We start from the raw sequence: 25,340 nt of genomic DNA, 5'->3' as shown, positions 1-25,340 counted from the left end.
TTTGCACTGGCGTAAACTGTGACTTGGTCACTGACTTTATAGCAACCTGTACCGCATTTCAGATATCAGATATCAGATACCATGTGTGTGTGGTCAAAATAAATTGTGTGATTAATCTGAGTTAACGCTTTAATTTGGACAGCCCTAGTTATAAACACTTAAGCAATAGATATTTCAACATAAATTGAATGTGTATATCCGTATGTATATATATATATTATACTGCCCCCTGGTGGCCAATGCACCCAGACCACATCACACATTTTGACACACCTTTTTCCACCATTAATGTGACCTATGACCGGAACAACTTTTTAATATTTTCGAGGGAGGAATGAAAAATATACATCTGTAATCATCTGTTTGCATAAGTGTGCACACCCTCTAATAAATGGGATGTGGTTGTGAACAGAATTAACCAATCAGATTCAAACTCATGTTAAATGGGGAGTCAGCACACACCTCAGTATGTCAGCATAATACACACAAATAAACAAAGCCAACAAAAATTCTGGATACACAGCACACACACACACAAAGTCTGTCAGAACTCCAAGCATATTTAAGTAAAGGTAGTTATATTTTTATTCAAACGTTTAAGAAGGAGATACAGTATGTATAGAACATTTTCATTTTAAAGTCCCATTATTGTTGCCAAGGGCATCTCATGCTATGACAATATAGTGTATGTTGGTGTTTGCATGCATTTTGTCGAGAAAAAGACCAATATAGTTGTTGTTGTTTTATGAAATGATTCAAATTCATTGACACTACACAAGGTGAAATTAAAGCCAGGACCTCATATCTAAGAAGTGCTTGCTTCCAAATGTATAGAAATAAAATTAGCTGAAAATACTGTTAAGCTTCTCACGAGTGTCAAAACATTCAAGTTTTCACCTTGACTTCACTTTTATATAACATAACCATCAACTATGTACAGTATATTAGCAATATTTTGCACACATTATTTTTTTTTTTGCAGCAGCAGTGTATCACTGTTTTGTCCTGTGAGCCATTGCAATCTGAGCAATTTGAATATGAGGGCCACAAGGAAATTGTTATGTTAGGAGAATAAAGTCGTAATCTTCAATTTTCGGGGGAGGGTTTAATGCTGCTGTATGTGTTTAGGATCATAATATTACCACCGTACTCATAAAATTACAGTCGTCTTGTCTCATAATAATATATTTTATAGTGCAACAGTTTTTGTCATGATAAAACAACTTTATTCTTAATTTACTGTATTTATATTTTCTTCTTTGACTACTTAAATTAAAAATGTAATTGTGGAAAAGTATGTCTTCTCATATGAATCTCGATATGTAAAATTACGTGATTCTTCTCACTATAACAATTTAGTATGAAAGTAGCTGTAATTTTACCCTAATCCTAATCTAGTAAAATTAAGGATTTCTTGTGACTTTGACTTTGTGGTTGTAAAATGATGACATTTTTCACAAGTTTATTTTTAATATTCCATTAGCCTCATTAAATGACAAATTTTCATCCTGCTGTCTAATGATGACTTGCAACTTTATTCTCAGAAAAAAACACTCTTCATCTTAACCCAAATGTACGTTTATCACTGTAATATTACCACTTTATTCTTTTAAAATTACAACTTTATTAATTTTTTTTGTCCAATTAAAATGACCACTTTTTACTTGTAATATTAAAAATTCCTTCTGTAAAATTAGGACTTTTTCTTTTAATATGACTATATATTTTTAAAAAAGTTTTCTAGACAACTTTATTCTGATTAAATTACTTCAATCCAGATCATCATAACTTTTCTTGTGATAATATGCTTTAAACTGTAATCATAAAATGACAAATTCATTCTCATTAAAACTATGTTCATTCAATTATGACTGTTTTTGTACTGCTGATTAAGAAGATTATTACTTTTTCTCAGAAAAATAATTTTTCTCATCACATGTGGTATACTTTTTTTCAATGTGGTCCTAATATTCCTCCATAGTGCTGCACTTGACACAAAATTTAAATTGCACAAAGAGCAGAAAAAGAGACGAATGCATAGTGCTCATGTTTAAAAAAAGAAAAAAAAGAAACAATTTACTTGCAGCGCAGAGTAATATGAACTTTCCCTTTTCGGATCCATTCAGCACACACAAGTGCCGATGCAATTATTGTGTATGAGCATTAAATATAATTGTAATTAGACACATCCGGTGATTTTATCTGATTCGAAAACTGCAGTCAAGACGGAAAAGAAGGTAACAAAACATGAAAAAAGGTTCACAAATACAAAAATCACAGCTAATTATTATGGCAACATGGCACATCTTTTTTTCAAAATTTCTCAACTAGATATGTCATGCATAGATTTGTACAAAAAAAAACTTTAAGTTGCACTACGTCTCGATTTCAAAATGTATTTAAAGGTTCTTTAAGTTGCTTTACATGAAAAAATTATGCACGGTCAAATGTTTTGGTGTCTTTTTTAAAATGTGCAATTGTAAAAGAACGTCAGTGCATTTTTTCTCTACATACAAAAACAAAAATAAGAACATTCACTAGTTTCACTTGAGGTTCGAGAAGCGAGAGTGTTGTCAGTCCAAATGATTGAGGACTAACGTGGTGTTGAAACAATACGAACACTACGTAAAAAACAAAAAACAGAAGCGCTTATTAACTGTTTGTAGAGGCTTTTCCAAAAGTCACTATACACTTCCTTTTTTCTTTTTCGTATCAGGTATGATTTGGACAGACATGAGGGGAATAGGTGTTCAACATTTTACAGCTTTGCATTTTTTGTAAGCATATCATTGCAAAGCACGCAGCACGAGGCCTGCTACTACCACCACTGGCGAAGACACTGAACTCCTACAGCAGGTGTTTATGCCAAGTCGGCAAAAGTATCCGGGGAGCTGCAGTGGAACTCAGCATGCGCAAAAGCTCAATTCAGCGGAAGCTGCACTGTTTGTCAAGGACAGATTCTGTTTTGAGAAACTTGCCTTGGATAGGGTAAATTCCATTGGAGCAGTATAGACATAAAAGCCTCTCAAAGTGGCGCTGAACTGCAGTCTGGGACAGGCAAACTTGTTGGGAGACGGCAATTTTGCAAAATTGCTCCAATGTCAATTGGCAAGCCATGGGCAAAGAAATGACAAAAACTGCAAAGCCTAATGAATGACACCTGCAATGAAATAGAAAAAAGAAAGTGTATAGTGACTTTTGGGGAAACCTATATGGAGTTAATTTCTTTAAAATCGTACAAAAAGATTCAACAGAAGCATCCATCCATCCATTTTCTGAGCCGCTTCTCCTCACGCGGCTCGCGGGCGTGCTGGAGCCTATCCCAGCTGTCATCGGGCAGGAGGCGGGGTACGCACTGAACCGGTTGCCAGCCAATCGCAGGGCACATAGAAACAAACAACCATTCGCACTCGCATTCACACCTATGGGCAATTTAGAGCACAACATGACAAAATGTTCCTCTAGTATGGAGTGATGAAGAAGAAGCCTATGATTGTTCACAAAGTACTACATTGAGTGATCTTAAAGCTTTCTATTGTTCGTAAATGGTAGTTCAGAAAAAGTTTAAATAGCTTATCAATCCACGAGGAACACATGCAGTCAGTAAACAATTTAGCACTCCCCCACACTACTTCTTCAAGAAAATAAGTTACAACATAAAAGTAGAGGCTGCCACTCATGCAAGAGCGAGGCAGACAAAAATGTCTTCTTTGATTTGACTTAAATTGGTGTTGAAGACTGAGAATTGCTCCCTGACTTCCAAAAAGTGTGTGCTGTCGTCGGCACATCCCTATTGCACCGTACCTGGAAGAGTTGTCAAGTAAGGAGAAAGGCGTAGCACGGGGTTGGGGGTCTCGTCTAAACTAGCATGAATCACACAGAAGCCTGAGACTGAGCATGCTAACGCTAAAAGACGCATGCAAAGAAAAGAGAACGCCTTAAACGACCCCTGGTTTCCTCCCCGCCATGTGTCCGCCTCCCAGGAAAAGTAGAAAAGTGACGGCTAAAGGGGTGTCGTGAAAAACACATAAAAACCTACTGCATCAAGAAAGGGCCTCGTCTTCTCCTACGTAGGGAAGCTCGATGCTCCTCATGCCGTCTCCGGGCTGCTGCTTCCTTGAAGAGAACACACACGGGCACGCAGGAAGTGAGGCCACGCCACGGGCTGCCGTCTGGACTGTACAAGCGTGCGCAGAGGAACACGGCCCACGATGCAAAGAGACAAGCGAGCGCTCAAGGCTCTTGGCCAACCTTTGGGCAAAGTCACACTTGCAAAGTTAAGGGACAAAATTGAATAAGATGACAACTTGACGAAAAAGAGTGTCCGCAAAAAATGTGTTCAGTAATCCCTCCTTGAGGTAAATAGGTCAAATACGTGAAGTGGCAACCGATAGGCATTTTTTTAAAGTAATTACAGTACTACTACTGAACCCTTGACTTTTCAAAACCGCGGTATACTTTCTATACAGTCATTGGCCCCTGTCTATGACCACATATTTGTTTGCTTTTATTTATACATATTTTAAAGGTGTATGAACCTCCCCAGTCTCTTATTTATCTTCCCCACACTCCTATTAACCTCTACCATACGCTTTCTATACTCTTAAATGCCTTTTAAACTCTTAAACATACAGTATTGTAATGCGAATTATATGCGATATGAATATGGAAAAAAAAAACGCTGCCTTTGTTTAGAGAAAACATTGATTAATTGCATCAAAATTGGAAATATCGGATTGATATCATATTTCTTCATACATTTTTACTAAACTAATTTAAAGTATTTGACACAAATAAAAAAATGATAACGGATTATACTTTAGATTTTCTTCGATTTATGTCACAGCTGCTCTAACTAAACGAACAGCATCGGTATTCACCAAACCGTGGAACCCAAATTATATTTTGATATTTAAATAACACGATCATTGTTATCTATGCTGTGATTTGCAGGCTGTTGCCTGCCTCTTGCTCAAGTGGCAGGCAGGTATCATTATAGGCTCCAGCTCACCCATGACCACACATGCTATAGAAAGTGGATGGATGGATATTATCCATGATTTTCATATGTAATCTTTTGCACAAAAAAAATAACATTATTTCTCGATTATTACGTCAAATTGTAGTTATTTTGCATTCCTCAATGGCAAATCTTTTTTTTAGAGTTTTAATGTTTGTGCTTGATTCATTCGTAACCGCTCAAATTTGGGTGTAAAAATGGTGAATTCTGTATTGCCGTTGAAAATGTTACATTGTGGAGAGAGCTCACTGAAATTAATATACTCCGCTTTAAAGAACTGTATGATGCATGTTCTCATATTCTGTTTAAGCGATTTGCAGGGGGCCGCTCTTTTGGTTAGCAATTATGTTTTTTTTCTGGGCTAAGAAGTTACTCTTAAAAGTTGGAAATATTTGCAAATGTCCGCCTTTGGTCGTGTCGTTCATCAGGTACTCACTAATACAGTATCCAGTGTGGTTACACATATAAGATCATCCAATTCTTGTCATGTCTGTGTCCTTACATCTGTCCTGAAGTGCACGAGCTGCTGGATCCTTCTTTACGCACCCAGTCGAAAGGGTTCCCGAAGGAGCGCTTTCTCAACATGGTTCTCACCAGAATCTGACCAACAAAAAACAATGTAAAAAAATATTGTGCGCAACATTGCTTAAATTTAGTGAAAAAGCAAAACACAAGAACCATCTGAGGGGGACCTATTTTATACCCTTTGTTAGCCTATTAGTATCATTATACCAGTCAATTTTAAACTTACTGACAGTAAGTTGAACTGAAATGAATGAAAAACACAATGTGCTTGTTAAAGATTTTGTTCTTTTCTTTGTGTAGATTCGCAGTCATCCAGGTCATGGTAATCCACAAAGGGTCAATTAAGGCAACTAGTTTGTTAAATTTGTTGTGTTTTTCCTTGTTTTCCAAAAATGTACAAATATGACTTAGGCAACTATGCTATTAGGATAAATATTTGCAGTAGATGAAACCCACACAGGGTACACAAAATTATTTCTAATTGGTTAAGATTTAATACGCTTCCACTTTCTCTACTGCTTGTCCTTATTAGGGTCTTAGGAGAGCTGGAGCCTCGATGGAATTAAAATGTACATTTCACTGTATTGTATTTATTATTATTTGACTTTCATTGTCGAGGTTCCCAAGCATTTCATATCATTATTATTATTGTATGGGACAATAAATAAATGCTTTTGTTCCTATGTTGGCGGCACGGTGGACGACTGGTTAGAGCGTCAGCCTCACAGTTCTGAGGACCGGGTTTCAATCCCCGGGCCCGCCTGTGTGGAGTTTGCATGTTCTCCCCGTGCCTGCGTGGGTTTTCTCCGGACACTCCGGTTTCCTCCCACATCCCAAAAACATGCAGGGTACGTTAATTGGAGACTCTAATTTGCCCGTAGGTGTGACTGTGAGTGAGAATGGTTGTTTGTTTGTATGTGCCCTGCGATTGGCTGGCAACCAGTTCAGGGTGTACCCCGCCTCCTGCCCGATGACAGCTGGTATAGGCTCCAGCACGCCCGCGACCCTAGTGAGGAGAAGCGGCTCAGAAAATGGATGGAAGGATGAATATCTACACCCTGAAATGATCAGGGGCTAGCCTACCTTGTTCATATTCAATTTATGGAATCAGCCACCGAAATGTGTGAACAAGACATAATATGTGGTACGTACCACTGTTGCCAGGCTTGGGATGTGTTTGACCGAATTCTCTACTTCCTCCTCTGTCACCTCAATCAGCATACAGCAGTTGTCATCTTCGGGTGGGAGGGGCTCTGCGCCGTGTCTCGTCACCCACGGGTGCACCTGAGCACAAAATCAGCAGTCAAAAACACTTCAGTTGGCCCGAGAGAACAACACAGAAGTTGACTTTTTGCTAAATAAAATAAGACACTTGAAGACCTGCGACGTTATCTGCATTCAGTAGTAAAAGATGCACAATATCACTTCAAGTATTTACCTTTATCTGTGAAATTGATATTCTGGTTTCTGGATTCTTGTCCAACATTTTGAGCAACAAATCTTTGAGGTCATCTGATACGTCAGCACTGTTGAGACAATAAGACTTGTATTGATTTTCTTCTTTTTAATTGTGACCACACAAGCCACTGTTAACAAGAGTAGAAACTGACTGTTCGGGTAACTCCACTGGTTGTGTCTTGATTTTCTGATGCAAATTGAGGATGCGCTCATCCATAAATGGACACTGAAAATAATAATAATTAAAGAAATACACAGAGGTTTGAGTTGTAATTAATCCTCAGAAGAGCAGAATATTTTATTAAAATGATGAACTGACTCACCACTCCAAAGACAAAGCAATGAAGCGTCACACCCATTGCCCAAACATCCAAAGCCTGCGGTAATATTAAAAATGTGTGTATTAGTATATGACGCCTGAATGTACAGTATTTTTAAAAATGGAAATAGGTCATGTATTACTGCTTATCATCTCCAGAGGGCGCCTGTTAGTCAGCTGACTTCTACTTCACCTTGCCGGAGAAGTTCTTCCTAGTCTCTGACAGCGTTTCAGGGGCGAGGAAAGCGGGTGTTCCCACAGTGCTTGTCAGGAGGGCGTCGGCCCCCTCGAACTGGTTGCTGACGCCGAAGTCTGCGATCTTGATGTGTCCATCCTCGCCCACCAGCAGGTTGGAGGGCTTGACGTCTCTGTGGATTATCCTCTGATAATGTACTGTGGAAATGGAACACCATGACATCAAGATTATTTTTTTTTAACCTCACTATGACAAGCATTTGAGATTCAGGGCTTTGAAAAATGAATTAATCTTTACTTGATGTATTAAAAAATAAATAAATAAATAAAAAAATAAGACTAAGTGGAATGATAACAGGATATCTGCAGGACTCACAATACTCGATTCCCCTGAGCAGATCCTGGAAATAAAAGCGAGCCTGGTCTTCGCTGAAAGGTTTATCTGTCGGCACCTCCATCACAGCTCTGGACACAACCACGTACACACATACACACGCAATTATCAATCATAACTAATGAGATTGAACTCATTCCAGTGTCAGAAACATTACAATAAAAGAGGCTTAAGCTTACCCTTGCTTGACCAGCTCAAACACTGTAACGCAAACACGTGATTAGTATAGCAAATGTTTGCAATCACCACAATAGAAAAATAATTAACCATAGTGGCATTGTCAGGTGCACATGGTCAATATGACTGTTTTATATGGATATGTGTGTGCACGTATTGTGCAGAAGGTAAGATTGTCTGGCCACAACATACCCATGTACAGATGGTCCTCACTGGGGTCATCCAAAACCTGGCACCAAATCACACAGAGATGAAAATGAAAACACACACATGACACACTCTTAATGCATTCTTACCATTGTTATGTGATTTTCATAAATATAGATCTAGTCTTCATACAGATGTGGCACTCTAGGCAAGATTTAATTTTATGGCGCGAATGGCATTGTTTTTAACATTGCCTTTCATTTGTAAGATAACATGTCACCCAATTTAAAATATAACATTTAAAATAATAATTTACATTTTTTTCTCAACTATGCATGTAAGATACACACAGTATTATTTTCTAATATGCATATTAAAATTGATACAACTTTATTGTTCCTATGATGAAAGGTTGAGTAGCAGATGCAAAGAAGCAGTAATCTGCAGTCTTATATGGCATGTGGAAATGCTAAATTATGTAGTAATCAAAATAATAATGTGCACTTTTACACTAGTGAAAAGTTTAAAACAATTAAAATGTTTTATACAATTTGAACTGTAGAATAAGGAACTAGGGCTTCAAATCTGACATATAAAGGGGTAAAAAGGAACAGCATTTTGATTGACTATTAAAAGCAGGACAAAGGTTAGCAAAACAAATAATAAAAGCCTCGAACAATATAGATATAGTCACCAACTGAGTAGGTTTAATGTCTACAAATGATCCTGAACTATTGAGACCCTTCAATCATGTTGAGGCTAATTGCTAAGAAGCAAGTTATCAACTTAACAACTGGCGCTTCATTTCATTACTGTATTGTATTTGGTATAGTATTATTTTGTAGTCATTTGTATTAATATTGACTGGTTATTGCTTTACAGTTGAATGTATGTTTCCAATTTAAGAGCTCATAGAAACTACAGTAGTTTTAATCATAAAAAAAAAAATATATATATATATATATATAATATTGAAGGTGAGATTTTCTCCCAGTTTTGTGGTGCCCCCTGAAAGCCACGGCACATAACATGAAGACTGTCATTCACCTCTACTAGTTTGACCACATTAGAATGGTCCAGCTTTTTCAGGATGGCAATCTCTTGGTAGACCCGCTCCAGGGGCCCTTTGGGTTGCGGGAGGCCCTCGGGGACTGCTTTGGCTCCTCGAGGTGGCGGTCGTCCTGATGGGGAAGAAATTATATTAGTAGTAGTAGCAAACAACATCGGAACATGTTTAAGCGTTACGGATGGCATCTGTGTGCCGACTTACGTGGGAAACCCGCCTGCCTCATCAGCCTCTTCTTGGACAGAACCTTCATGGCCTATAGATTTGAAAGGAAAAAGATTAAGAACATGGACACGGGTCCTCTTAAATATGACCTTTGGGAAAATTATGCCTTCAAGGTCCTGGATTATCACTCCAACATAATTGTATCTAACCTATTTTAACTCAATTCTGTCTAAAAAACACACAGACTTTCAATCTTGAGGCGACATAATGCCGCAAGGCTCCCGTGGAGTCAAGAAGAGATCGAGTTATATGACACATCCCAGACTGTTGAAGTGTTCAAGCTCCCAAGCGATTTCGATGCTTTAAAATTGCTAATAATTTGTAAAAAATAAATAAAATAAATAAAATAAATAAATATTATTATTATTATTACAGACCATGTGCGGACCAGCCATTAGTATTGATTTTTGAAAACATAAGTAATTTATCGTATATGTACTTTATAATTAATGCCACCTAATGTAAGAAAGTAGTTTCTCTTTCATGCGTTTCTGTCTTGGTCAGTCACCATCAAAGTTGCTATTCGCCACTATTGAGTGAATTTTAAAACTGTAGTCAAAATATATACAGTAATAAACGTTTTATAATGGCCACAATTTTATTATGTCAATTTTGGTTGTTTTCTATGGGAAAATCATTAAAAATTAAACATATACATACACTGTACATACAGTAAATCCAGACTGGCATTCAACCAGCGTTCCAAAACAGATCTGTGCTTGACCTTAGAGCACAGGTGTCAAACTCAAGGCCCGGGGGCCAGATCATGCCCGCCACTTGATTTTATGTGGCCCGCGAAGCCAAATCATGTGTGTCAACTTCCATGATTCTTGTTAAAATCTGCACCGAAATTTCAAATAGTCATACATCATAAATGATAATGTTGAGATAGTGCAAGCATTTTTGTGTTACCAAACAACAATAGTTGAAAAACCAATTAGCCTTGATTTCTGATTCCAAAAATAGTTCATAAATTTCGTATGTAAATATGATGAGGCGATTAAATATTTTTATGGTTTCACAGTCATAACAGCCCTCTGAGGGAAACCGTAACTACAATATGGCCCGTGACAAAAAATAAGTTTGGCAGCCCTGCCTTAGAGGTTCTACCGTACTCTTGTCTGTCCCTCAGTTATTATGATAGTGATGCAATCAGCAAATGTGTCATGCAAGCTTTGTCACTTGTGAGCCTCATTAAAATAATATGCAAGTCACGTTCTATCTGTATCATGCTGCTTAATGACAATCACAGCGAAGCACAGCAACCAGAGAATGCTGCACTGGTGTGTTATCGCTCATGTGAGATCATGTGACAAGCGGCGAAGAATGCAGGTGAAGGAAGTGACACACACAAAAGTGAACGTTGCATTCGTGTTGTGTACGTGTATGAGTGTTGTGTCAAGCGTGACAGTGACTCACATAATAGGTGTTGTCGTCTTCGTTGTAAGCCAGCTTGACAACACCGTAGGAGCCCTGTAGTAGTTTAGGGGTGGGGGTTGGGGGGGGAGACAGAAACTGTAAGAGGAACTAATGACATGAGACGGAGCAGCTGTCAACGCTTTATGGAAGAATACTACACAAGATCGACCACACAAACATGCGCATGAAGGATGCGAGTGGGCAGACAGCACGCACTGATATTGTGCCAGCTGTCTCAAAGAAACAATAGTGACCATAGCATCATCTCTCCCGCACTCTGTCTTTCATTTTTTATTTCAGGCTAATTAAGGAAATGGAGATTATCCGATCGAGTCCACACACAGAGTAAAAACTCGTCTCAGTTACATGCCTGAGGGAGAGAGAACCAGATTGGTTTCTAGTGAGAGGAGCAGATTGGAGAGGCAACGCCATGTCGCTTCTTCACAAGAGTCTCTTATCTTGTTTTAGAACACATGCACATGAGGGATGTGCCTAAAAGTCTACTGTTAAACCGGAAATTGACAACTTTTTCTTGTTTTAAAAAAAAAGATAATTTTCACCCAAGCCACTATTAGCATAGGTGACACAATGTTGATTAAGCCTGTCAGCTCCTCTTACATCTTGCTTTATTTTTTTGTCTTTGATCTTTTATATTTAGTGTCTACCGTATACTTTCCTGTGTTGGCCCAGTTGGTGGCGCACCGAAAATGACGTAGAAAGGAAATGACGGCGTGAGGCATTTTGCAGAGCAATGGGTGGAGCACGGTTGTAAAACGCTCACTAAAAAGAATATTTTGCTTTTCTACAGCATACGATAGCCCTACAATAATTACTGTGTAAACAACAACAATAATAAATATTGCCGCAAACTAACAATATCTGCCTGTTTTTAAGGAGCCATTGCCTGCCAGCAGCGACCCAATATGCCTCTCGTCCTTACTGGTCTATTTTTATTGCTTTTGTTGATCCTTAACTCATTACTTTTAACGTGTGTGTAAGTTAACTTGCTAGTGACCCATGGATATGGTTTGCGAGAACTTTAATCCACTTGATTATCACTTTGAGCGTTGTCACGCTGCTGCTGCTCGCTTATTTGAATGACCGGTGAGAGGCACAAACGTACATATGTACATACGCACACCGCCAGCATATATTTTGGCCACCGGCAGCACTTTTTTATCCACAGGTACATTAGAAATATAGCTAAGTATTGTTGTAAGACACAATATGTTTACTCTTAAAATGTACATTATTTGAATGGTTTAGGGGGAACCCGGAAATGTATGTGTGTGTCTCTACATTAACACCAACCTAGGTTGCAACACCGCAGTAGTTAGAGAACGTATACAGTATGTATGCTGTATATTTAACGATTGACAGTTTCTCTCGCCCGTTTTATTTACCTTGTGGGTTTCAACAGCTCTAAAATACAATGGTGTATATTCACTCTCGAGGGGTTGGGAGAGGGGGAGGGGACAGGTGGACTCGGCAGAGCCTACGTCATATCGAAACGACGGACGCTTTGTTGTAAAGCTGAATTGCAGCAGAAGAGGGTGCCAAAAATCACAGATTATAGCTTTAAGACTATATCTACCCATCCCTTTTCCATAGCGCTTATCCTCAACTGGAGCCTACCCTGGCTGATTCTGGGTGAGAGGTGGGGTATTCCCTGGACTGGTCGCAAGTCAAGCGCACATATAGATACATTTGCGTTGACAGTTATGGACAATTCAGTGTCTTCAATTAACTGAGACGTATGTTTTGGGAATGGATTTTTTCATGCCGCACAACAATCAATCGATTAATAGTGATTAATAGTAATTAATAGTAAATAATGACTAATGACTCATTTTCACCATAGCCTAACTTGGGCAAAGTAGTCAAATGCTCATCCCAACATTTTATTTTTAAATCAAGATCCATTTACACTATACAGAACTGTAAATCGACATTGACAAGTAAGATCCACTGAGTCTGGCACAACTCTTTGGAGAGTCCTATTTATACCGGCCCCTCATCCATCTTTCAACTCTCTGGTGGGCCGACTGGCTTGCAAAAAGCTCGGGAAATGAGGACATCCGGGAGGGAGGATGTATGAGAGCACATTGCCTGTCCTCCATGATGAGCGCTATTTGACAGACACGGGGTAGGCGGAAGGGAGAAAGTGACAGAAGAGTCGGTGAATGGGATCAATCAAGAGTTCTCTGATGGTACCTTTCCGATCTCGTCTTTTAGTTTGTACTGGTTGAGTTGAACACAGTCCTTGAAGAGCAGCCAGAGAGACGAGAGAGAGAAAGAGCAGTAAAACATAGTTTGAAAATCAAATAAATGCAACAGTTAGACATTTAAAAAAAGAGCTTTTAAAAATGTTCTTACAAAATGCGATCGGCAAGGAGATCCTACAGATGCTTGCCTTGCGTCTAACAAATGCTTCAACGGCTCTTGAGAGAGAATAATTGAACTATTACAATCACTTAGAACGTCACGGATCTAGGCAGAGGTACCTTACTGCTGTTACTGTTTAGCTACCTTAACAAGTGTGACAAGTAGAAATCGGCAACAACTCTAAAGACTTGACAGAATTATTCCCTGCTTTATATGCAGCATGTCTGCCATTCCAGGGATGAGACTTATGACGCAGCTTTGAAGAACAGTTTGTCCTGCAGCCTTTTTTTTTTTTTTTTAACAGTGAGTGCCAAAGACGGATGAGAACAAAGACACTGCTGAGAAGCATCTGAAGCCAGACTACAGAGACGAGTTCGCCACAGAGGGATACAGTGACTAAGCAAGCTGCTATTTTTAAATGTAGTGTTGTGAGCGTGGTGGTGGAGTAGAAGTGCTGTGCCCTCCAACGATAAAATGCAGAACAAACTTCACATTACCTGCATATTTAAAAGAGTAGTCTGTTTGACAGAGCGTTTGCAATGAAATCACATTGCGCCTACTAGTTGTGACAATAACTGGGAAAGGAAGTCTCAACTAAGGGGGTTTGGGTGCTATGTCAATTTCGAGATCATTTATTTGCTATTGATGTCTCTCCGCTAAAATCTACATTTATTGAGACTATAAAATCTTACCTTTGCATCCACAAAGGTCACCCTTCACCAAGTGGCATTGCTGCTTTTGAGACAAATGAAGATTGGAGGATGGCTACGTATAACTTTAAAAACAACGATAATGTTTTGCTAATGCAGATGTTTAACTCAAAGAGTGGATATTCAAGAGGAGCATAGAGCAAATATTCATTACTTTGTTCACTTTCGGATTTTAGGCTGTTACACATTTCAACTTCGACCTGAACACAACACTTAACTCAATTAGAATGTATTGTACCTAAAAGTTAATTTAAAAAAATGTTCATGAATAAATGTTTGCAAACTGTTTTAAATTTCAAATGTATTGTCCTTAAAAGTTAAATACAATTGAACTCTAATGAACAAAAGTAATGTACTGGATTAAAACAAAGTTTAAGTCACTGTATTATGTAGACTTTCAACATTTAATTCAGTGGTTATTTTGCATACCCTATCACTGATGTTAAATATTCCTAAAAAAAACAAAAAAAACTAAAAAAAACCCACACATTTTAAAGAAGGATAATGCTTAAAATGTGATTAATATGACGGTTATGCCATACCTGGAGGTCTGTGATGGAGACACTGTGGGATTCCACAGTGGGCCGGCGAGGCAAGCGTGGAGAGGAGTGGGGTGATGTGATGGGGGAGTAGGGTAACGACGGATAAATGTAACGGCCATTGAGTCCCGGGGAGCTGCAGGGGGAAGTTTGCGTTTGCGAACGCTCCTGCAGTGACAGCTTCCTGTCTGACAGGTTCAGCCGTGTTCTTTGCTCCTCTCCAGCCGGCAACAGAGCTTCCGGGCGACCGACCGTGTGAGAGAGGAGGTCGCAGGCCGTGGTGGAGCAGGGCGGCGTTTCAGAGCTGTCCATTTCTTCTACCTAAAATGCGAGGAATTATTTGGACAGTGAAGAACTTAAACCGATTCGCTATCTAAAAATACTGTAGTATTTACATTGGAACCTCTTCGTTCAGTCTCAGTCCATTTGGATTTCAAAACAACATAGTGTCAAAATAAGTAATATATTCCAGGGTTACGCTGTCCTCATCATAAAACTTTTTTTTACTATTCAGGTATTTTAAATTACATTTCAATAAATGTGTTAACTGTTAATAGTAAAATGTAAAATAATTACTATCACTGACAAACATTTTGCAAAGGTGATCTCACCTTTTAACATTCTTACATATCAGACAAGTATAAAGAGAAGGTACCACTGTGAAGACTCAAGACTAAAACAAATTGAAGACTGAACTTTGATGAGGTTTTTAAAAAAAAAACGTTATTGTCTAATTTGGAGAGCCAAATAAAGGTACAGATCTAGAAATTGTTTTTGCTATTATACATTGCTAACATTGGGTACAAATGGGGAAGCCACGCACCAGATACAGCAGATGGAGCTGGAAAACGTTACCTGTGTGTGGCATTTGGCACCAATTTTGTAATCTGCATTACTGCATAAACAGTGTAAAAATAAGTATTGCTATATACTGTATGTCAGTGGTTCTTAGCTGTTCTGTGGGTCAGTCTCAGGGGTACAGCAGAGGTCAAGACACACTCTTGTTACTAAGAAAGCCTCTGAGATACTCATACCATTTGTTACGTATCTCTTATGAGCAATCCTTTTTAAGTATGATAGACATCAAAGGCGGAAAAAAATAAAAGACGTTGAAAAAACTATATCAAAGCAACAGACTCAGCATAATGAATAAGATCGGTGACAATGATGATTTTTTTCTCGTTTGTTAGCTATATCTTTCTTACAGCTTGACATCACTTGAGCAAAATTGTATCACGCTTGTACGACTATCGTCATACATATTCTATCAGGGGTTGCAAATGTGTCGAGCAAGCTACCCACGCACCTCCTGACTGAAAGTTATACGTTTGAGATAACAGATGGAAACTCCCCACACTGTGGGAACAGAGAGACATAGATAAAGGAAGACAAATCCTGAAAGATGACCAGATAATCCCAGGAGACGCTAAATGCACTGAAATGTCTTTTGTATGACTAGTATTTGCATTAATACAAAATCGAACGTATTTCTTTGTCTGATTATTGACTCCAGGGAATGGCGCACAAACCTCCGACTATGTTTTTTAAGCTGTTCACCGTTTGCTTTTACAGACTCAGCTCGTTCCTCATCGACGTGGTAAACAGTAGCGTGCTCACCAATTACAATTTCCACTCGTCGATACACGTCGTGATTGGGCAAATTTTGGCCACGGTGGTTGTCCTGCAGGTGGGCAAGGCTGATCACCTTCCCAGACTCGAATTCTAATTACCTCTCCTTTATTTTGTCAGTCAACTAACTGGTCTGTAGGCCTCCAAAAGGCTCAACTTGCCGATGTTTACGGTGCTCAGGATGTTTTCCTTGTTGTTCACAATGTTAGCTCAATGTCCTACTCAAGAAGAAAATGTCCTGGTCAGACCAACTGACAGTAGTTACAATTATACTTGGGGCAGTCATCGCTGCGAGCACAGACATGTCCTTTGACCTGCAAGGCTACGTCTTCATCCTCCTCAACACCTGCTCAGCATAGCCAACAAAGCAAACATCAAGCAGAAATTGGATTCAGAGAAGCTGGGCAAATATGGATTACTATATTATAATGCGTTGTTGATGATCGACATGCAGAAGGCCGTGGACTATGGCAGCTGGTCAGACGTGTTCTTCCTCATGCAGTTCTTCATGTCCAGCATTATGGTGTTTATGCTCATGTACCCCATCGTGTTGTGCTCTGCACTGACCGGCGTTATCGTGGGCTGCATCAAGGATGTCCTGGTGACCTACATTGGAATGGTGTTCATCGGAGACTACATCTTCTCCTGGACCAACTTCATAGGTTTGAACATCAGCATTGCAACCAGCCTCGCTTACGCCCACAACAGGCCGCGAGAGGAGCAAGCTCAGCAAGGCCAGTGAAAGCACCAAAATGGACATCAAGGCCAGGTTTACAGACATTTTTCAGCACGCACACACGTGCACACACACACACACGTGAGAGAACCAGCTATTAGCTTCTGATTTTCTAACCTTTTAGCTGTTTACTAGGAAATGAATAAAATATGAGCGGCACTTGTCAAAGTGAAGTTGCGTATTTCTGAACTTGTCTCGATAAAGCAAGAGCAAAGGTCACATTCATTTGTAATAACAATTCAATGACTTAAGTTTTTGTTTTCCATGTGAAATTCATCTGTTGTTGGTTTTGTTCTTTGAACACATTGGTTTTGTGTGCAGCCTATGCATGGTTCATTTTGTGCACTAATACCATATATAACTGTTTTGAGAAAAAAAAAAAAAAAATCACCTTTGAAGGGTTCGATGAATGCCCATATGAAACTTAAGGGGTTCAGTACCTCCAACAAGGTTCAGAACCACTGCTGCATGTAGATGTATGTAGAGATGATGTTAAAAGTCTATACCCATATTCAAATGCCAGGCTTTTGTGATATCAAATTAGACCAAGATAAATTGTTTAAAAACATTTTACACCATGTATGTGGCCTGTACATGTACAAATCCATTGGGAAAAAATAAAGAGGGTAAGTAATAATAAACAACTGAGATAAGGTGGTTGCGCAAGTGCGCACATCCACTTATAACAGGGGACGTGGCTGTGTTCAGAATTAACCAAACACATTCAAACTCATGTTAAATGGGAGTCCGCACACCTTCCACTATGGCAAGTGCCTCTGAATAATGGCAAATAAAGTTTACCTTAAAAAAAAAAAACTGGTGAGGGAGCCTACCAAGAGGCCGACAGCAACACTGATGGAGCTACAGGAATTTCTGGCTAGTACTAGCGGTTTAGTACGTTTGACAACAATCTCACATCATCTTCATATGTCTGGGCTATGGGGTAGGGTGGGAAGATGGAAGCCTGATCTTACAAAGAAAAGAAACACTTGAAATCTTAACTTGGACTAATTTTTTACATCACAAAAATCTGACAATTGAACAGGGTTGTATAGACAGATTCTACCCCTAACAAAATTTTGGTCAAGATTTGAATTGCATGATATCAGGGGCTCTGATTTTAGAGGTTCCACTGTAGTTTCTAAGTTCTTGGGTATTTTGGTATCCTACCTCCTCCTCCCCGTCGGTCGCTCCAGATGATTTGTTGGGTTCGCACTCTGTTACCACAATGAGGGATTCCATGGGGTCTGGGGATGGCGTTTCAGAGTGGTTGCTGAACGGTGGCGCGGGACAGCTGCAGAGCAGATCGGGGAGCGGTTGTGAAGGCTGCGGCGCTGGTGCATGACCGCCGCACGAGGCGACAGGCTCAGCAGCGGGCCAGGCGGTAACATGACAAGGGAACATGGTGCCTCTACGCAAACACTGACAACAACTGCTCCATCAGATGGGAACTCGGACGAGGATGCCTAAAAGCAAAAAAAGAAAAGAGACTGATACATTCCGAACCATTTTACACATCGGGTGATATATCAACACATGACCATAAAAAGGATAAACTACGAGTAGCACTAGCAGGTGTGCTTTTGACATTAGCCATCTTGTGTCAGATATTAAAAAGACCCAGTGGGATTCTTGTGCTAATTGTGGAGCAATTACTATTGGAATTTTGAAGAAGGTAAATTGAAAACTGTGACAGGTGCAGATGTGAAAAGAAGGGGAAAAGAGATGCACTGATCTTGACTACAAATACTGTATGTTGGCTATTTGCTGTTAGATAAAATTTAAAATCAATATGATTCTCAATCTTTACATCAAGGTTTTAACATAACAGTCATCTGAGTGGGTTTGCTCGAGGAACTTGCTATGAAACTGTGCTAATGGCTTCACCCAAGTCAGTCTAAAACACAAAAATGAACAGATTGGAGTTTGAAGGTGTTTAAGATTATTCTGGTATTCATGAAGAAGAAAAAACGTCTATATGCTGCAAATATTCCAGTTTCACCCTGCAGCCACTGTAAACAAGACACTAAGCTGTTAACTTGGACACAGCTCTGCCTTTTGGCAGTCAAAACATTGTTGTCTTATGACTGCTATCACGACAGCTCTGAGCAAGCTGTGATAAGATTTCACAGGTGCTGAGAACCAATGGTGTAAATCCAGACCACTCTCAGATCTCAGTGGATTTATCCGCCTCTTCTGTCCTCCTCTGGCTCCAGTGAGGCAACGAGTTATTTTCCAGCCTCCTCAATACTTGTACCTTTTCTCTTAAAGGACCTTTGTCAAACATCACATAATCCAAGAGAAAAATGACAAGGGCTACAGTTACTAATCCTCTTAGAAGATGACACCGTAGTGTCATTCACTAAATAGAATCCCTGTACATCTTTGAAAAAAAAAAGTCTTTTTATAACTATTTCTCAAGCCAAACAGTTTGGCTTTATGCAACCAACAGGCTTGGGGGCAGATTTTGGGTACACCCTGGACTGGACACCGGTCAATCACCTGGCAAATTCACATTTATGGACAATTTAGAGTCTGCAAATTAACCTAACACATCTTATGTTTTTGGAATGTGGGAGGAAACTCGAGGATTCAAACCCAGATCTTTGACTGTGAGGCATACATGCTATGAACTTGGGGTTGAACCAACTAGCTCACTTTACCAGTCCACACTGACGGTTTGAAGTTAGAACTTTTGGTCATCTAATCGCCAGTCGTGTGTTTTGGCATTAATACCACTGGCACCGCGATGAAAGCAACATAGCATACTGTACCTCAAGTGTGTGGAAATATTTTACTAAAAATCAGACCGGTAGCATGGTCACTTGCAAAATATGCAAGTCTATCCTCAAATATACTAAAGCACAAGTGTTATGAACACCCTTCTGAAAAGGCGCTCGCTACTGCTAGCTGACAATGCAAAAACAATGACATGACCCTGTTTCATTGTTTTGCCATGTCTGTCTGTTGAATAACTTTTATTTCTTCTCGCGTGTGTGTGCTTGGACGGACGGACGGGAGGGCTTGGCGGACGGACGGACGGACAGACAGACAGACAGGCAGACAGGCAGACAGACAGGCAGACAGACAGACAGACAGACAGATAGATAGATAGACAGATACATAGATAGATAGATAGATAGATAGATAGATAGATAGATAGATAGATAGATAGATAGATAGATAGATAGATAGATAGATAGATAGATAGATAGATAGATAGATAGACAGACAGACAGACAGATAGATAGATAGATAGTTCCCTGGTTTATCCAGTTTTAAATTTGTCTCTTATCGGACATCGGATTAGAAAAGAAAAAAAAAAAGACGGATGTCGATATGCGTCAAAATGCCGAATTTCGGTGACAATAATTACCCCGGCCGATTATTGGGCGAGCCCTAATCTACACGTCCAGATCGATAATCACGAATTAATAGATAATTACACACCATGTGCATCATGTTTGCGATAAAACACTTCCTGTTTGAAAATGTCACATAAAACAGCCTATAGACAAAAAAGTCTACAGCTATTACTGATTCTGAGGATCTGTCTCCAGGCCTTTAACTTTCCTGATCCTCTGTGATCACAGCAGCTCAATGGAAAAATCTGAAAAATCAGTCTGATTCAAGCCTTTTCAAACACCAGCTGCCCAGCTCCAGATGCTCTACTTAGCATCTTATTGTCACAAAAGTCACGTGGCCTCACCTTCTCTATTAGGGGAGTAAGTCTGGGTTCGCAGAGCTTGTGTGAGGGTGGTGGCCAAAGTCATATACATGCAAGCACAGACGCTCCCCTAAAGACATACTGTACATGTACAACATGGGGCCATCTGTATGGGAGGAGGATCCACGGCTTCATTAAGAGATCAACAAGGCGACCGACCCTGAGAGTGATCCGTGGAAGAGATAAGCTGCTGTAAATGGACGGATGAGCATCCTTGACCAATTTCACTTAAACGCTGACATATAATCACAGCTGAATATACAGAATATCAAAGTAAACCGTACATCCCTGAAGCCCACGTAGTTACAGTATCGTCCTTTATCTGCGAGAAAACCAGATATGATTCAACATTATTTTGAAACTATTACAAATATGAACACTTACTTATTAAATGTTTTTATAAAAAAAATTCATTTTTACAATAATCCCCCAGTAAACATCTCAAGTAGACACCTATTGTTCACAGCAGTTGAGTTAAGAAAAAAAATTTGATATGAGCAAAATACGAGAATTCAGATATGGTCATTTAATAGGATTATAAAATGCATTTTTAAGCCTAACTGCCTCTATGCCAAATAAACACATTACCCTAAGTATACTCCCGGTACTTTTGTTGAGTTCAAAAGTATTACAAATATGTACAGAGAGATATGTAATATATTTTATTTTAAAACACTTTTACTCCAAGTAGATACCTGGTACTTTTTCAGAGCAGTTTAAAGAAACAAAAATAAAATAAAATGCTAGCAACTATATGAGGAAATACACATTCAGATTGCATTTATTACGATTGTAAAACGCCTTTTCACAACCAATGAACAACTTACCCAAAAGTACATGCCTGGTACTCTGTCAAGTTGAGTGCTAAAAAAAGACCATGGCCTCTCGATATGAGGAACTCAGGTAGTTCACATAAGGTTCTTCTTCTACTTTTCCTTTCGGCTTGTCCCTTTAGGTGTCGCCACAGCGCGTCATCCTTTTCCATGTAAGCGTATCTCCTGCATCCTCCTCTCGAACACCAACTGCCCTCATGTCTTCCCTCACGACATCCATCAACCTTCTCTTCGTTCTTCCTCTAGCTCTCTTGCCTGGCAGCTCCATCCTCATCATCCTTCTACCAATATACTCACTATTTCTCCTCCGGACGTATCCAAACCATCGAAGTCGGCTCTCTCTAACTTTGTCTCGAAAACATCTAACCTTGGCTGTCCCTCCGATGAGCTCATTTCTAATTGTATCCAACCTGGTCACTCCGAGAGCGAACCTCAACATCTTCATTGCCTCCACCTCCAGCTCTGCTTCCTGTTGTCTCTTCAATGCCACTCTCTCTAATCCGTACATCATCGCTGGCCTCACCACTGTTTTAGAAACTTTCCCCTTCATCCTAGCAGAGACTCTTCTGTCACATAACACACCTGACACCTTCCTCCACCCGTTCCAACCTGCTTAGAGCCGTTTCTTCACTTCCTGACCACACTCACCATTGCTCTGGACGGTTGACCCCAAGTATTTAACGTCCTCCACCCTTGCGATCTCTTCTCCCTGTAACCTCACTCTTCCCCCAACACCCCTCTCATTCATGCCAATATATTCTGTTTGACTTCAGCTAATCTTCATTCCTCTGCATTCCAGTGCATGCCTCCATCTTTCTAACTGTTCCTCCACCTGCTCCTCGCTTTCACTCCAGATGACAATGTCATCTGCAAAAATCATGGTCCGCGGGAATTCCAGTCTAACCTCATCTGTCAGCCTATCCATCACCAATACAAACAGGAAGGGGCTCAGGGCTGATCCCTGATGCAGTCCCACCTCCACCTTAAATTCGTCTGTCACACCGACAGCACACCTCACCGCTGTTCTGCTGCCCTCGTACATGTCCTGTATTATTCTAACATAATTCTCTGCCACTCCAGACATCTGCATGCACTACAACAGTTCCTCTCTGGGTACTCTGTCATAGGCTTTCTCGAGATCTACAAAGACACAATGTAGCACCTTCTGACCTTCTCTGTACTTTTCCATCAACATCCTCAAGGCAAGTAATGCATCTGTGGTACTCTTTCTAGGCATGAAACTATACTGTTGCTCGCAAATACTAACTTCTGTCCTGAGTTTCGCCTCCACTACTCTTTCCCATAACTTAATTGTGTGGCTCATCAACTTTATTCCTCTTTAGTTCCCACAGCTCTGCACATCTCCCTTGTGCTTAAAAATGGGCAGCAGCACACTTTTCCTCCATTCCTCAGGCATCTTCTCACGCGCTAGAATTCTATTGAACAAGCTGGTCAAAAACTCCACAGCCACCTCTCCAAGATGCTTCCATACCTCTACAGCAATGTCATCAGGACCAACTGCCTTTCGATTTTTAATCCTCTTCAATGCCTTTCTAACTTCCCCCTTACTAATCATTGTGACTTCCTGGTCCACCACACTTGCCTTCTTCTACTCTCCCTTCTCTCTCATTTTCCTCATTCATCAACTCCTCAGAGTATTTCCTTCCATCTATCTAGCACACTACTGGCACCAGTCAACATATTTCCATCTCTATCCTTAATCACCCAAACCTGCTGCACATCCTTCCCATCTCTATCCCGTCTGTCTTGCCAACCTGTATAGATCATTTTCTCCTTCTTTAGTGTCCAACCTGGCATACATGTCATCATATGCCGCTTGTTTGGCCTTTGCCACCTCTACCTTTGCCCTATGTCGCATCTTAATGTATTCCTTTCGCCTCTCCTCGGTCCTATCAGTGTCCCACTTCTTCTTAGCTAACCTTTTTTCCTTGTATGATTTCCTGTACTGTGAGGTTCCACCACCAAGTCTCCTTCTTTCCTTTCCAGCCAGAAGATACCCCAAGTACTTTCCTGCCTGCCTCTCTGATCACCTTGGCTGCAGTGGTCCAGTCTTCTGGAAGCTCCTCCTGTCCACCGAGAGCTTGTCTCTCTCTGCACTCGTCCTGTCTCAGCTTCCACCACATGGTTCTCTGCTCTGCCTTTGTCTTCCTAATCTTCCAGAGTCATCTTACATACCACCATCCTATGCTGTCTAGCCACACTCTCCCCTACCACTACCTTACAGTCGGTAACCTCCTTCAGATTACATCGTCTGCACAAAATGTAATCCACCTGCGTGCTTTTACCTCCATTCTTGTTGGTCATCCTATGTTCCTGCCTCTCCTGGAAAAAAGTGTTCACTACAGCCATTTCCATCCTTTTTGCAAAGTCTACCGCCATCTGTCCCTCCAAGTTCCTTTCCTGGATGTCGTACTTACCCATCACTTCTTCATCACCCCTATTTCCTTCACTAACATGTCCATTACAATCTGCACCAATCACGACTCTCTCTCTCTGTATTGGATGCTCAGAACTACTTCGTCTAGCTCCTTCCAGAATTTCTCTTTCCCCTCTAGGTCACATCCTACCTGTGGGGCATAGCCATTAATCACATTATACATAACACCCTCAATTTCAAATTTCAGCCTCATCACTCAATCTGATACTCTTTTCACCTCCAAGACATTCTTAGCCAACTCTTCTTTTAAAATAACCCCGACTCCATTTCTCTTCCCGTCTACACCATGGTAAAATAATTTGAAAAAAAAAAAAAAAAAAAACAGCCGTGGCCACAATATGAGGAAATGCATTCATTCATTAAAGTAGACTAATTTGCATTTGTAGATTATTGTTACTAGTCCATTATTATAATTGTCAATTAACTCTCTATAACTATACAGTAACAAGATCACATCAAACAGGTTTCAAGTGATTCCCTGTCTTGGTTATTTAGCACTCAGTCATTAACTGTCATTGTTCAAATTGAATTGACCATTCATTGAACTTAACAATAGATCAAAAAAGGCTTCGGTTCGGCCACATGTAAATTAGATACCATTAGCATATCACATTGAATGTATACTGGATTGCAAAACACCAGCAATATAAAAGTGTTGCGCTCTATATGAAAGATTTTAAAAAGTGTTTCCATTGCATGTCAACACTAGCGTGTAATACGCTGATGCGTTCAATGCCCTCATCTCTCTCACGACCACTTTAGGTACAATAATACAAATTCCTGTCGGTGTGTACCACTCTGTCCATTTCACGAATAATGCCACAATGATGAGCTGGACAGCCACTTTGAATGTCATTCAAACAACGAGCATACATTGTCGGTTAAGAGACACAAATACATTTGGGGGTGTAAAACAGCGCTACAGTCGCCGAACGTCCCACCAGGCTAACTCGGCTAACGTTAGCACCCGCTGCCTCCCCCGGTCGAGTTCCAGATGTTAAGGCGGAAAGCGAGGATGCTAGCGTCAACGTCCAAGTGACGACTGTTAACCGACAGGCAAAAAAGGCCGCTTAGTTAGGAAATAAAAGCTTACCTTGCTGTGTTATTTAGGCCTACACACCATTCAAACGTGTCCTGTGCTCTCTCCTCTTCGGAGGCGGTGGAGCAGTGAGATGTGACAGCTCCAGCAATGAAGCATGTGACGGAGAAAAGTGCCTCACAACCAAATAGTACGGACAAAAAAAAAAAAGGGGAAAAAGTTTCAACAGTAAGTATGCTGAAGACAACTAGCGAAGTCCACCGCTAGAGACTGCGTTGGCTTCGGTACAAATCTGGTTTATCTTATGACCTACATTTAACACTTGGCTCTCGGGAATCT

At 40.1% G+C, this 25,340-nt stretch overlaps 1 protein-coding gene and 1 pseudogene across 5 annotated transcripts; one reads left to right on the top strand and one right to left on the bottom strand.

The window, feature by feature from the left end:
• Positions 1-2,044: 2,044 nt before the first annotated feature.
• On the bottom strand, positions 2,045-25,338 carry LOC133413859 (calcium/calmodulin-dependent protein kinase kinase 2). 5 transcript variants are annotated; one of them, XR_009769926.1, is made up of 18 exons: positions 25,056-25,338; positions 18,115-18,410; positions 14,583-14,900; positions 13,160-13,207; positions 10,946-10,999; positions 9,506-9,557; positions 9,283-9,416; positions 8,281-8,317; positions 8,091-8,112; positions 7,894-7,982; positions 7,516-7,715; positions 7,327-7,380; positions 7,156-7,229; positions 6,984-7,071; positions 6,698-6,829; positions 5,523-5,620; positions 4,040-4,112; positions 3,075-3,160 (listed from the first exon to the last, which is right to left on the bottom strand). XR_009769926.1 is itself a non-coding variant. In XM_061698726.1 (18 exons), the coding sequence occupies exons 2-17, from the start codon at positions 18,346-18,348 to the stop codon at positions 4,044-4,046; spliced, it is 1,707 nt and encodes a 568-aa protein (XP_061554710.1). In that variant the 5' UTR covers positions 18,349-18,410; positions 25,056-25,338; the 3' UTR covers positions 3,075-3,160; positions 4,040-4,043. The 5 variants fall into 5 exon arrangements, 4 of the variants coding, with proteins under 4 accessions (XP_061554708.1, XP_061554709.1, XP_061554711.1 ...); XM_061698726.1 differs by having other exon boundaries at positions 4,040-4,116; XM_061698724.1 differs by lacking the exon at positions 5,523-5,620 and having other exon boundaries at positions 2,045-3,160; positions 4,040-4,116.
• LOC133413587 (nucleotide sugar transporter SLC35D2-like) lies at positions 16,096-17,029 on the top strand (annotated as a pseudogene).
• Positions 25,339-25,340: the final 2 nt, after the last annotated feature.

The sequence above is a fragment of the Phycodurus eques genome, chromosome 15 (assembly GCF_024500275.1).
Source record: "Phycodurus eques isolate BA_2022a chromosome 15, UOR_Pequ_1.1, whole genome shotgun sequence".
Lineage (NCBI taxonomy): Eukaryota > Metazoa > Chordata > Actinopteri > Syngnathiformes > Syngnathidae > Phycodurus > Phycodurus eques.
This window is presented reverse-complemented; position numbering and strand designations above follow the sequence as displayed.